Source organism: Pristiophorus japonicus, unplaced genomic scaffold (genome assembly GCF_044704955.1).
Source record: "Pristiophorus japonicus isolate sPriJap1 unplaced genomic scaffold, sPriJap1.hap1 HAP1_SCAFFOLD_824, whole genome shotgun sequence".
Lineage (NCBI taxonomy): Eukaryota > Metazoa > Chordata > Chondrichthyes > Pristiophoridae > Pristiophorus > Pristiophorus japonicus.
The window spans coordinates 138,615-152,168 of NW_027254745.1; the positions used below are offsets into that span (position 1 = coordinate 138,615).

At 41.9% G+C, this 13,554-nt stretch overlaps 1 gene segment (V, D, J or C); it reads right to left on the reverse strand.

Moving 5' to 3' along the window:
• Positions 1 to 328: 328 nt before the first annotated feature.
• On the reverse strand, positions 329 to 12,700 carry LOC139257359 (Ig heavy chain C region-like). The segment is given in 7 exon segments: positions 329 to 720; positions 1,619 to 1,927; positions 3,889 to 4,206; positions 4,663 to 4,962; positions 11,681 to 11,736; positions 12,227 to 12,527; positions 12,655 to 12,700. Coding segments are annotated over 7 exon segments (1,722 nt in total).
• Positions 12,701 to 13,554: the final 854 nt, after the last annotated feature.

Genomic DNA, 13,554 nt, shown 5'->3' on the forward strand with positions numbered 1-13,554 from the left:
ACATTTCCCATTCCCCTCTCGCTGGTGGTTGTGAGAGGTGCAGTGAATTAAAATTAGCCTTTACTCTCTCTCTGCTGAAGTTACTTTCAGGAATTCTATAATGAGAGAACTTCACGCAGTCTCCAACCCATGGTGTATCTGAGCTGGGAGCGCTGGCTGTACAAGCCTTGGGACCGAGGCGCGCAAACTCCCTACTTCAGATAAACAGCCCTCACATTGGCAAAAATAGGAAACATAGTTGATTGAGCGGCTGTGTGTTTAACTCACGATTGGAAAAAAAACCCTTTATTGTTTTTAATTTAAGAACGGAAATGCAATCGAGAGATTCTCATTGACAAGAATTTACGGTGTCCATCAGAACAAGGGAAATGTTGACGAAACTGGGTTTACCGCTGGATTTATTGACGGTTCTGTTGGTGATCTTCAAGGGGATCGCTTCATGTCCCACCACACAGGAGTAAGAAGCGCCGCTGGCCCACTCCTCGGCTGCAATGGATAGCAGGCTGTACATGAAGAAGGATCTGCTGCCGTTCTCCGCCATCACCTCGGTGTTCTTGTAGTTGCCCGAATCCACCGGCTTGTCATTGACGGTCCATTTGACGAAGATCTCTCGGGGGGAGAAACCTCTCACTAAGCAGGTGAGGCTGACCAACCCCTGAGCGGAGACTTCTTCTGCCGAGGGCAGGAGGACAGACACGGCTGGTTCCCGTGGATCTTTCGCTGTCGAACAGTTACAATAAAGACCAATGAACTGGACAGTTCCAGAGACAATGGGGGAACTTTAAACGAATACAGCGGGCAGGTTTTGGGCGTGGAGGTATATAAATTGTTAAAAATTGTAATCCCGACATCAACTAGCCCACTCCCAGTTGTAATATTATATTTGAGTAATGTATTTAAATTAGGCTGGAATGCTCTTTTTTAACCACCATTTGGTGTTTATCTGTCGCTGGTCCGGTTGACACACTGTGTAAATCCCTGCAGTTACAGCGAGGCGGGGACTTCTGCAACCAGGTGATAATTGCCCTTACACATACTCCCTGGATCCAGGGTCCCTATCTAACCCACCCCCCGTGATCCGAGACCTCCTCACTCGGCTTACAATCCTCCCATTCTCCCGGGTGGCCTGTGAGACCACCGCCCACAACTCGCCTTCCTCATTAAAATTCAGCCAATTTCAGGTGGTTAGATGTGAAAGAAATGGACACTGCGTTGAATTTTAAAGCTTTTCCTTTTCCCCTCTGGGGCCCCTCTGGTTTTCCATCCCGCAGCAGAGGGAACACAACCTTTCACTCTGAAATCTTGAAGGATTGGTGTGGAAAATTACATACAATTTACAGCACATAACAAGGAGATTTGGCCAACTGGTCTATGCCGGTGTGAATGTTCCACACAAGCCTCCTCCTAGCTCACTTAATCTAACCCTAATAACATACCCTTTCTCACCCATGGACTTATCCAGTTTCCCCTAACATACACAACATCAGGTCCCAGAGTGCTGAGTTCGTGGAATTACCAAACTGAATGATCAGATTAGCCCATTAACACTTTAAATAATGAATTGGCCCTTGCACATGCAGCAGGAATAGTCACTTATTGCAACAATCTTCCCCCTCACCCTTCTCCTTGTGGATGGATTCTCTGATCGGTGTCGGCATATCCTGATGGCTCACCACGCAGTAGAACTTATCCCCACTCAGCCAGTCTTGTGTCGAGATGTTTAAGTTGCTGATCACGCTGTTGGGATCCTCTCCCGGTTGGACGGCAATCTCTGATTTCAAAGCCTCCTTTTCTCGGGTCCAGGTCACAGTGAGCCCATAAGGAGCGTCTGACACGACGCAGGTTAAGGTCACCGTCGCCTCCAGTAAGATCTGTTCCAGTGATGGTGAGCGAAGAGTGATTTTTGAATCGCTGCATGGGACATCCACTGCAAAACAGGAATGATAGTCAAGAAAAGCTGCAGCTTCAGAATCAGGATACCAATATTTAGCCTTAACTCTTTAAGGGGAATAAATCACTTTTAAGATATCAACCTCTTGCTGTTGCCTCAACAACAGCGTTATTGGAAGACAATGAATTGGCAACGATTCCGGTAGATCTGTAACATTTCCTGTGTATTTTCAGCCAGAGCCACCTGTAATGGGCTGTGAAGCAAATACCCGGCGTAAAATGGGAATAGACTGGGGTGCAATTGTGTTAGGCATTGAATAGCGCTCTTCCTGAAATCCCTTGCTCCTTTACACCCGTCTATAGATCCTTGCACCCAATTGCATCTCCACTGGTTATAAAAGCTGAAGCCCGAATAGCCCGAAGTTCAAGAGGTCTACACCAGCATTATACTCGTTCAAAACCAGTGTCAAATTAATTTCAGGATTTATAGGTCAACAGGAAACAAAGTTAAATTTCTGGTCTCTTGCTGCGTTTTTTGTTGCGGTGAAAATGTGCAGGTACCAGTCACATCCCCCGTCAGAGGAGAAGTGCAATATCGGGAGAATGGAGTTCCAAGGAATCTTTGTGGTCGGGCGTCATTTGTAATGATGTGAGGTAGTTTGTTAATATCTGTAATTACTGAACATTTATCATGTATGGTGAGAGAGATCCAGGGTGAAATATGACCTCAGGGCATTAATAGCAACATAGGAACAGGAGGAGGCCATTCAGCCCATCCATCCTGTCCTGCCATCCAGTTAGATCATCAACACCATCTTCACGCCTTGGTTATGTAACCCTTGATAATATTGCCGAACAAAAATCTATCAATCTCACTTTTCTACTTTTCAATTGAAAGCAAGCGTCAGCACCTTTTGGGGAGGGAAATCCCGACTTGCACTATTCTTCCTGTGAGAAAATCCTTTCTGACATCACCTCTGCACGGCCTAGCTCTAATTTTAAGGTTCTGCTACTTGTTCTCGATTCTTTCATCAAACTAAATAATGTTTTCTATATCTACTCGATCAATTCCATTTATCAACTTAAACATGTCAATTGTATCATCTCTTAACGTTCTATATTCGTCTCCTGCTCATTTTATATTATTAGTCCCGGTATAATTCAGGTAAACATGCACTTTACCGCCTCCACGACCAGTATATCCTTCCTGAGGTGCGCAACCCAGAATTGGGCTCAGTGCTCTGAATAGGGTAAATGTCCATTCTAGCAGTGGGTTCCTGGACAGTTAGCGGTAAAGGGTTCCAGACTCCTACTGCCACTCCGTATATGATCAGCCAACTCAGGATATACCTGAGACTAAGGACACTTCACTCACTGCCTGAAGTTAGAGCAGGGAGAAATCTTCTTTGGCGAGGTTAATATATCCTGAACAATGAGGAATCCTGAACCAGAAAATCGTGGGTTGAAGTCCCACTGCAGATACTTGATCACAAAATGTAAGCTGAGTCTCCCAGTGCAGTACTGGGGGCGTGGTGCACTATCGGAGGTTCCGGCTTTCAGATCAGGTGTTAAACCGAGGATCCGTCTGGCCTCTCAGGTGGACATAAACGTTCCCCTGGAAATATTTCAATGAAAAGCAGAGGAGTTCTCCCTGGTGGCCTGGAAATATTTATCCCTCAAGAAATATCACTAAACAAAAAAAATGGTCATTATCACACTGCTGTTTGTGGGAGCTTGCTGTGCACTAAATGACTGCCGCACTTTGTACATTACAACTGTGACCACATTTCACAACTTAATTCATTGGCTGGCAAGCGCTTTGGTTCAGTCTGTGGTCGCTGAAGGCGCTGTATAAAGGCAAGTTTGTATCACAAGAATACACAAACTGCATGATTGGAAATTAGGAATAGTTCTGTGCTTTTTACTAATTCCAATAAAAGTCTTGACTGAGATCAGCGCTCAGAATGGTCTGGAACCTCCCGGGATTGTACCTCTTACCCTGAGATCTGCTGAAGTTATGGTTTTGCGTGACCCCTTGATGAGTGACCTGGCAGGTGTAGACCGAGCCGGTTAACCATTCCTCGGCGGGGACTGTCAGCCGACTGGCTGTCGAGAAGTTCCCGTTCACCTCAAAGACGGGAGAGGTGAGGAAGCCCGAATCCATGAGTTGTCCACTCTTCAGCCAATTCACAGTCAGTGACTTTGGCCTGAAATCGATGATTGAACACACGGCGCTTGCATATCTGCTGCTGGTGATTTGTTCAGTGGAACTCAGTGTGAGGAGAACAGTTGGAGGAACGATGTCCCGTTCAGGATCTTCAAGAGAAGACATATTACTGACATTGCTTGCAAAATAAATGATTAAGAAATGCAAAGTGTCCTTATATTTTAACGGGTTCTTTGCTGTCAGACTAACACAAACCTGGCAGTTACAGAGAGCAGGACTGTGCACAGAATTCTCAGTGTAATATGCAGCCCGGAACTGTGCACAATATTCTAAGTGCGATATGGGGACCAGAACCATGCACAGTACTCTAAGTGTGATATGGAGACCAGAATTATGCATAATATTCTAAGTACGAGATGGAAACCAGAAATTTAAACAATATTCTAAATGTGATAAGGAGACTAGAACTGTGCACAGCATTATAAGTATGATACAGAGAGCAGAATTGCACACAGTACTCTAAGTGTTGTCTGATCAAGTTCCGATGCAAGTTAAACATAATTTCTCATCTTATCACAATTTGCCCTGTATCCCACACCACTAACCTGGCATTGTGATGGCCCAGACCGACACACCACGTCGAACCTCGCAGTTGATTGTGCTGCTCCCCACCTCTGACTCGGTGATGGTTAACTGGCTGCTCTGGGTGTAGATTCCCTTCTTGTTGAGCACTGGCGGGTAGGTCTTCAATCCAGTGGTGATCGGCTCTTTATCTTTCTTCCAGGAAAGGCTGGTGATGTCGGGGGAATAGTCCATTGCCAAACAGCCGTACGTGATGGAGCCATCGGTGCTGGGTTGTTCACAGGAGGAGAGCAGGGCGTAGAGGGTGGGGGGAGACGGTGTTACTGGGAAGGAATGGCCCATTGAACAAGTTAGACTCTGTAATCCGTGCTTATAAAAGAAATAAACAACTCGAAATTTGACTGCAGAATAAACTAATTCCACCATTTCCCCATCAAAGACTACACGGGCATTTGAGCTTCTGTCAGTTCCATCATAAGCACCTGTCGATGCCCCTGTCAGGAACACACCTCTCTATCCCCGAGCTCTATCACATTACACAACAAGAACTTTTACATAACTCGTCAATAAAGAATCCTTCATTGGATCATACAATCGAAGAACAGAGACGTGTTCCTGCTTTTTCGGCCATCATTTATTTCTCAATCAGCACCATTTTTGGTCCTTTATTGCAGTTTGGGGAAATTTACTCTGTGCACATTGCCTGCGGCGTATCCCTACAAAACAACAGTGACTGCATTTCAAAGTAACAGCGGAATTCCTGCCTCACGCGTCAGCAAAAAACCCTCTAAATTTGCCTGCCACATAATTCAACAGGAAGCATTTCCATAGTCTAGTTTCTAAGATTCAGTCTGTAGATGAATCGCGATTGAGTTGAATCTCTCTCTTTCTTTCTCAGTATTTGAGGGAGAGCGATGTCCTTCAGCGCACTGTGATCTGGACTCTATCCCATCTTATTGAATGCATGTCTCTTGAGTTTCCTCCTCCCTGCCACTCAATTAATAATCCGAATAAAATACCATTCCAAATTCCGGTTAATTGGAAGTTTCTCCTTAAATGGCCCATTTCAATTCCCATTGTTGTTCTTGTTATGTAACAATGACATGGACTTGGGTATAGGGAATGCAATTTCGAATTTAGAAGATAATGCAAAACCTGGCAACGTAGCCAATAGTGAACATGATAGCAGCAGACTCCATGAGGAGACAGATGGTCCAGTGAAATGGGCCGGAACATGGCAATTGCAATTTAATGCGAATCATTGAGAAGCGATACACATTGGATGGAAGATGGAGAGGCAGTATAATCTAAATAGTATTATTTTGAGGGGATGCACGAACAGAGATATCTAGATGTATATATTCACAAATCTTTGAAGGGGGCAGGGCAAACTGGTTAGACTATTATGAAAGCGTATGGGATACATGACTTTGTAAATGGGACATTGACTACAAAAACAAGGCGGTTATGCTAAACTTACAGATCACGTGTTAGACCTCAGCTGGAGTATTGTGCATAATTCTGGAACAACAATGTAGGAAGGATGTCAAGCCCTTGGGGAGTGTAGAGGGGAGTCTTTTACCAGGATGATGCCAGGGATGGGATCTTCAGTTATGTGGAGAGATTGGAGAAGCTGGGATGTTCTCCTTAGAGCAGAGGTTAAGAGGAGATCTAAGAGAGATATTCAACATTATGACAGGTTTTGATAGAGCAAGTAGGGAGAAACAGCTTTCGCTGGAAAGAAGGTGCGTAACCAAAGGTCACAGATTTAAAATAATTGGCAGAAGATCGAAAGGGGAAATTGGGGTAATTTTTTCACACAGAGGGTTGGTAATTTCAGGAATGCTCCAGGCAGTTCATCCTGTACGTCAGGAGGATTCATTTGCACGTTTACAATGAAAACCCTGGGGAGTTGGACTAAATTGGACAGCTCTTTCAGAGCCGGCACAGGCACGATGCCTGAATGGTCTTTTCAGTGTTGTGAGATGCTATCATTGTATACGAGTCATGGGAATAGTTCTTCTAGATTTAATGGAAGGAAACGCTTCATATTTTGGACACCTCTACCAGATCTACTTTTATTGTTCATTAGAATGAAAGAGGATATTTCAGAAAAGGATCTTATAAATCTGACGCAAATTAGTCAATCGCATGCTGTTATAAAGGCTTAAAGTTCATTGTGAATGATGACGTATTGCAGGTTGACTCTATCTCTTTAAATGTTTCACAGAATTGCAGCTCAGTGACTGTGTGCCTTGTTTTGTGACCCAGGCCAATAGCTGCATCTCGTCATAGTTTGTCCCTGCCTTTAACCTTCTCAGGAAGAATTGAACAACATAATGTTTCTAAACATGAGGTCCTCATGACGGTCATTTGAAGCGGCAGTCCCGATATTCTCCATTTAAATTGTGAAAATATCTTACAGCCTCCCAACAGATCAGAACAGGCGCTGCTTTCTGGAGCGTTATTCACTTCCTGAAACGGTTTGTTCTGAAAGTGAGCTGAGGATCAGGCCAATCGTGTTCAATAGTAATCTGATGCTCAAAATGTTCAAACATTAATAACTCATTAAAAATTGGGCATTTTTTTCAGAAAGAATATAAACATCAATGAATGTGCGTTGTTTAATCTGGGCAATGGGACGATTCATTGTATATATCTGGCACGAGCAGTTTATCTGCTATCTGTTAGACGCAGATAACGGTGCCTTGAACACTGCCTGACCAAGCACTCTCAGGTCAGATATAGCACGGATAAGAGAGCAAAGCTCCCGCTATGCTGCCGTGTGGGTCAGGGCAGGTATAGCAAGGGTTGCACACAGAGTAATACGTTATCTGTGCTATCCCGTCAAACATTCCCAGCTGAAGTACTGCAGAGATGTGCTACGAAATGTCTTCCCTTAAAATGCGTTATCAAATTGACCGATTAGATTAAGCACAATTATCACAAGTACAAATAAAAGCTTCCGATACACTGATCCATTAAAGCGCACCAGCTCACCTAGAGCTCTGATTAAATAGAAGATCAATCTATATTGAAGGACCCAATTAAGCTCCACGTCCTTGTAAATAAAAGGTTAAATACTGATTAAAGCTATCTCTGCAATGTCCCATCAAGCACTGCCATTTAAGGTAAAGCACGGGTTAGTTGCAGAGTAAAGCTCCCTCTTCACTGTCCCATCAAATACTCCCAAGACAGGTACAGTGTAAAGCTCCCTCTACAGTGTCCCATTAAACATTCTCAGGGCAGGTACAACATGGGTCAAGATACAGAGTAAAGCTCCATCTACACTGTCCCATCAACACTCCTAGGGCACGTAGAGCATGGGCTAAATACAGAGTAACACTCCCTCTACACTGTCCCATCAAACACTCCCAGGGCACGTACAGCATGGGCTAGATACAGAGTAAAGCTCCTTCTGCCCTGTCCCATCAAACACTCCCAGGGCAGGTACTACCGGGTTAGAAACTGATTAAAGCTCCTTCTACTGTCTCCCCATGGTGTTTCGGAACTGCTTCTTCTGGCTATCATAATCTGGATTAACGATCTCATTTCTGCGGAGACTCCACAACCTCAAAGTCAATCTTTCACGTTTCTCACCTATGCCAGTTTCTTAAATAACTGAGTTAAATGACACTCCCCGCAATACAGGATCACAATCCAGAAGTTTTACAACCCGTCAGGAGGACTCCTGATTCTCACACAGTGAGCAGGCGCACATAAACAGAACAGACACAAACGGTGCTCCAGGCAGAGAGACCAGTTCAATCTATTAATTTCAATGAAGTTGTTTGATTTCTAATTTATTTCCTGCCAATTTCCAACCACCGCAAGTCTGCAGATTCTTTGAAATTAAACTGATATTAATTTGAGAGAAACTTCAACATCCAGCCATTTTTCCATCTCTGTCAACTATCTTGTAAACCGTGTAAAAATTAACTTCCCTGAAAGTAAGTATCTGGAAATAATTCACATTCCACGGCAATTTGCTGCCCGTCACACGGGACTTGGTGACATATTCAGAATGTCACAATCCAGGGGACATCTACATTGAAACCTGATCACCCACTGATTTTATATATTTTCATCAGTAAATATAACCTGTAAAATCATCGAGGCAAAACAAGAAGTTAATTCACTAAAATCTGCAGCGACACCTTATCAAACTCAGCACAGCCGGGTTATACATGCATTGTTTTGTAAATTAACTTATGAATTAATTAAACATTATCTGCAACCCTTGAGATTTTGCAATAATTGTAATACTGACCAGTATGCAACACAATTGTAATGGATCGTTTATGTTTAATGAATTAGCACTGATGTTACTGTCTAAGTTAATGTTCATGTTAGCTGATTATTGAAAATAATCTGAGTGCTTATCTGGCTCTTCCTGCTCAGAAGCATACGTACCTGGAACTTTTGAAATTAAATTAACGTTCTTGAATTTCTGCCTTACTAATGCAATTAATTAATAATAATATTAAAACCTTTTTCTGCCTGGTAACTTGTGATATATTAAGATTAACTTAACTTACAATAACAATTCATGAATATTAAAATATTAAGCAGCATATTAATACATACATTCTCAGAAAAATACCTTATTTTTACTTATATCGAATCAAATTTGAATAATTGACAATAATCACGCAGTTCTACCACTGTCCCGCTCTCGACCGACATCTTTTTAAACTCTGCATGTTTCTGATATAGCAAAAACTGAGTCTATTCGCAGAGAACATTTCACATGATGGATTTAGGGGAGGACTATTTTAAATAGTTCTCTGTCCAGCCGAGGTCACAACTCCGATGGTTGTAAACCGCTTGTTTACTAATACTGGAATCTCGAGCTGAAATATTCTCCTCAATCTTAAACCCCAAAAATGGTTTTATTAATTAAAACCCACCCGTGCAGCTTAAAGTCAATAGCAGAGCCTCCGCTGTTTAATAACACAGACAATCTTTTATAGTTCACTCCCGTTATTCACATAATGCCCACAAATTAATGATTAAATATACTCTGCTACTTCTTGAAAATAGTTTCCAGAATGGTGAGTGTAAAACTGGAGGATAACAAATCATTCAGACCATATGCGACACTGAAACTGAATGAGGTGAGACTTTGTTCATCAATTTAACATTCATAAGAATTAAACATAACTCTCAGATATTATCTGTGCTTTGTCTACCGCTCTATTCCGCATACAGCAGCCTTTTGGGAGATAGGATTTTGTTTTAAATTCAAAAGAAGATGGACCTTTTGTAAGTAAATTAATCTGCTTGAATTTCAATGGATTATTTGCCTGTCTCCATCCATACACAGTCGGAACCTGCCTTGAATTTAAATATAATTACATGAATAATTCTTTGACTGCCAGCGACGCCTGTCTCTCAGCTTTTGGTCTTGCAAAGTGTTCAAGATTAATTTAGTAATAATTCTATCAAACAACACACAATATTGATTCAATAACAATTTTCGGCTGCACAGTGAGAATGTCATACCCCAGCAGATATATTAAATTGACAAAATGCAATTTGCAACACGGCTTTAAGTTATAATTAATTGCACTCAGTCATTCATCTGTGTAAACAGGAGGTAGCAAGTAATTGAACTCCCGACTCAAACTGAACACAGCGGTGGAATCAGTATGTTATTAATGAAATAATTGCAGGCATAATTAATAACTGTATCCAGCCTCTAAAAGTTTCTGCTTCCTTTAATGGAGCCCAGTGTAGAGCAGGATTTTGGAAGGCGAATAATATTAAGTAAATTAACATTGGACTTATAGCATATTTTAATAACACTGGGAGATATTATCGCATTATAATCGGTTGGTTAATATTAATTTAATTCAACTACATCCTGAACACGTTAATTATTCAGATGGCAATTAGTTACATTTCGCACAATAAAATATCAGCATCGTAAACATAAATTAATAGTTGAATATATAATTATCACTTGTATAATTGTTATATTAAAATACCTTTCAATGATTTCTGATTTCTAAACCCGTCCTGTTCTCTGTCTATAAACTGTTTTCAAACAGTTTCAAACACATATCGTGTTTGCATTCGAGCAGAAACCTGCTGCTGCCCGCTGACACCCATATTGAACATTGTAGAAACGCCTAGATTCACAAATTCTAGGTATTCTGAGTAACACAGGCACATCTCTCCTCAGCAGATCAACACTAAATCACATCACTGAGGGGCGGAATCCCTCGACAGAACCTTTCATGGAGCAGATCCTTCATTTCATCAACCCTTTCAGCAGAATCAAATGTATCATTGCAAAAAATCTCATTACAAAATCACTGAACCCGCCTAACACTGAAATAACTAAAGATTGAATTCAACAGAAATATAAAATAATGAGAGCAGAATTGTGATTAGACAGATCATGTTAAATACATTAATGTTGATATTATAGCATATTTAATAAAACGTGATGATATTGCTACATTATAATAATGTTAATAATATTAATTTAAGTGTGTCCCAGCGTGAAATATGTTAATTTTTCAGTACTTAATTACAGTAACAGCTCACGTATTGAATCTGAGAGTTCGGGAACATTCGGTCAGTAGATGACAATCCAATTTTCATTAAAAAACTTAAAATTCCTTAAGATTATTTACTGGTCGCTAAGCTTTCTGTTTTGTGCCTACAATGTTCTTTTAAACACATTTAAACACAATGTTTGCATTCGATCAGAAAAACTGCAGCAATTAGTGGTCACCAAAATTAAACATTGCAGAAACATCAAACAGTGTAAAAACCATAATGTATTTAGAGTAACCCAGGCACATGTCTCGTCAGCAAATAAACAGCAAATCACATCAACAACATTTTCTGTGGAGAAAAAGTTGAATTCTATAATCACTTTGCAGCAGAATCACATTGAAAATTGCAAAAAATCTCAAAACAAAATCCACTGAACCTAAGTTTCAGTGAACGAAATAATTATTAAAATAAACAGAAATATAAAATAAAGACACAAATACAAGAGTTACTGAATGAGTGAATGTTCCTTACCTGCAGTCACCGTCACCATGGTCCCTTGTCCCCAGTAGTCCTTGGCAATGTACCCACTCCCGCAGTCCCACAGTGACAGGAACCCGCACACATACTGCACTCACTCTCTGCTCAGTACTGACTCTCAACATTCACGTCAAATAGACATTCACTTCAAATACTCATTCGCTTCTGATCAAGTTTAGAATTTAGCCAACAGTTTACATAGCACAATTGAAAGTGAACACAGTTCTAACCAGCTCCCTGCATGTACCAGGCACAGTGAATCGAGCATCACCTCCAGCTCTGCAATTGCTGACACTGTTAACATTAAACAGGAGCATAATCAACACCTCGCCTCTGTACATGGGTTAGTGTGTTAGATTTTCACCATTGAATTCTCAGTGTGTTAGTTTTGTAAGAAGCGGTTTATGGTCTTGTTCTGTACATTGCCGGTAACATTGCATTTGACACAATTAATGACCATCAGGTTATGATGTAAGTTGTTGAATTCCCCCTCGATCTGTTCTTGTACAGGTCCAGCCCTGGTTCCTCTCGCTGTGGTACCTTGCACAGTAATAGATGGCGGTGTCTTCGCTCTTCAGATTCTTCATGTCCAGCGCGAAGATGTTGTTTGAAATGTCTTTGGACGCAGTAAATCGGCTCGCAATCCCTGCGGCGTAATACTTGTTCGATGGACTGTAATACTGAACCAGCCACTCCAGCCCCTGTCCGGGAATCTGGCGGATCCAGTACATGTAGCTGCCACCAAGATCGAAGCCGCTGGTTTTACAGGTCAGTCTCAGGGAGCTTCCGGGAAACCTGATCTCTGCCTCGGGCTGAGTCAACACCACATCCGACTGGACACCTGTAAAAATAATCAAAATACCCGAAGATTCAATCCTGGTGAAATGATTCCTGACTCTGTAACATTCCAGAGAGAGACTAACACTGAGACAGTAACAGTGAGACATTGGACAATAAAAACTACTCACGGGAAAAGAAAGCCAGCAACAGACTGAGAGAAATCGCCGACCTCATCCTCCTGGCAATGTGTGGTGAATGGTACCGGCAAGAACTCACTGAACAAACCCACTCCCAGACTGTTGTATTGCGGTCCCAGTGACAGCAGTTAAATACCCGGGAGCTGGGGGCGAGGTTACAGGCGCCGCCCATTGATTCACTGATAGAGGCGGTTTCTGGATTCACATCACACCTTCCACATCACCAACAGAATGGACTCACATCTGGACTGTAAATTAAATCCCTTATTTCCTCACTCCTTCAAAGGGGATGTGAATCTCTGAGATTGAATTACATAATCAGGGTCTAAAGATACTGCCAGTTTGTGTTTCTCCATCTCCCGCTATCTATCCATGCATCTGTACCAATAAAGTATCCCCTATAATCTGAATTGTTATCACTCTATGTAACCGAGTGCGGGAGATGGGTAATGTGATTCTATTTACGGTGTACTTGGCTAAAGCTACACACTTTTGGTCTGGAGATGAGATCATACTCCTCACATTACACAATAGTCTCTCATTGCATTTCACTAACTGCCCCTGAGTCTGTGACCCGACGACAGCCGTTTGTAAAATTAGCTGTCAAATAAGTCCGCTTGACTGATGATTAAGGAGTGAGTTGACGGAGACACATAAGAAAGTGGGTCCCTCCCGCTTCAGACCTGCGTTTTATGAGAGAAGCTTGTGAATCAGAACCGATAATGTGATCAGCAAACCTCGATATCCAAATCCTTGCAGCTAACTTTAATAGCGACCGACTGTGTAACAGACACGGGTAACAGGAACACGGTGTATCAGGACATAACGATATGTTACAGAATTTCACAGGAATAAATGCTTCATCTCCAGCAGCAACAGATCACAATCTGG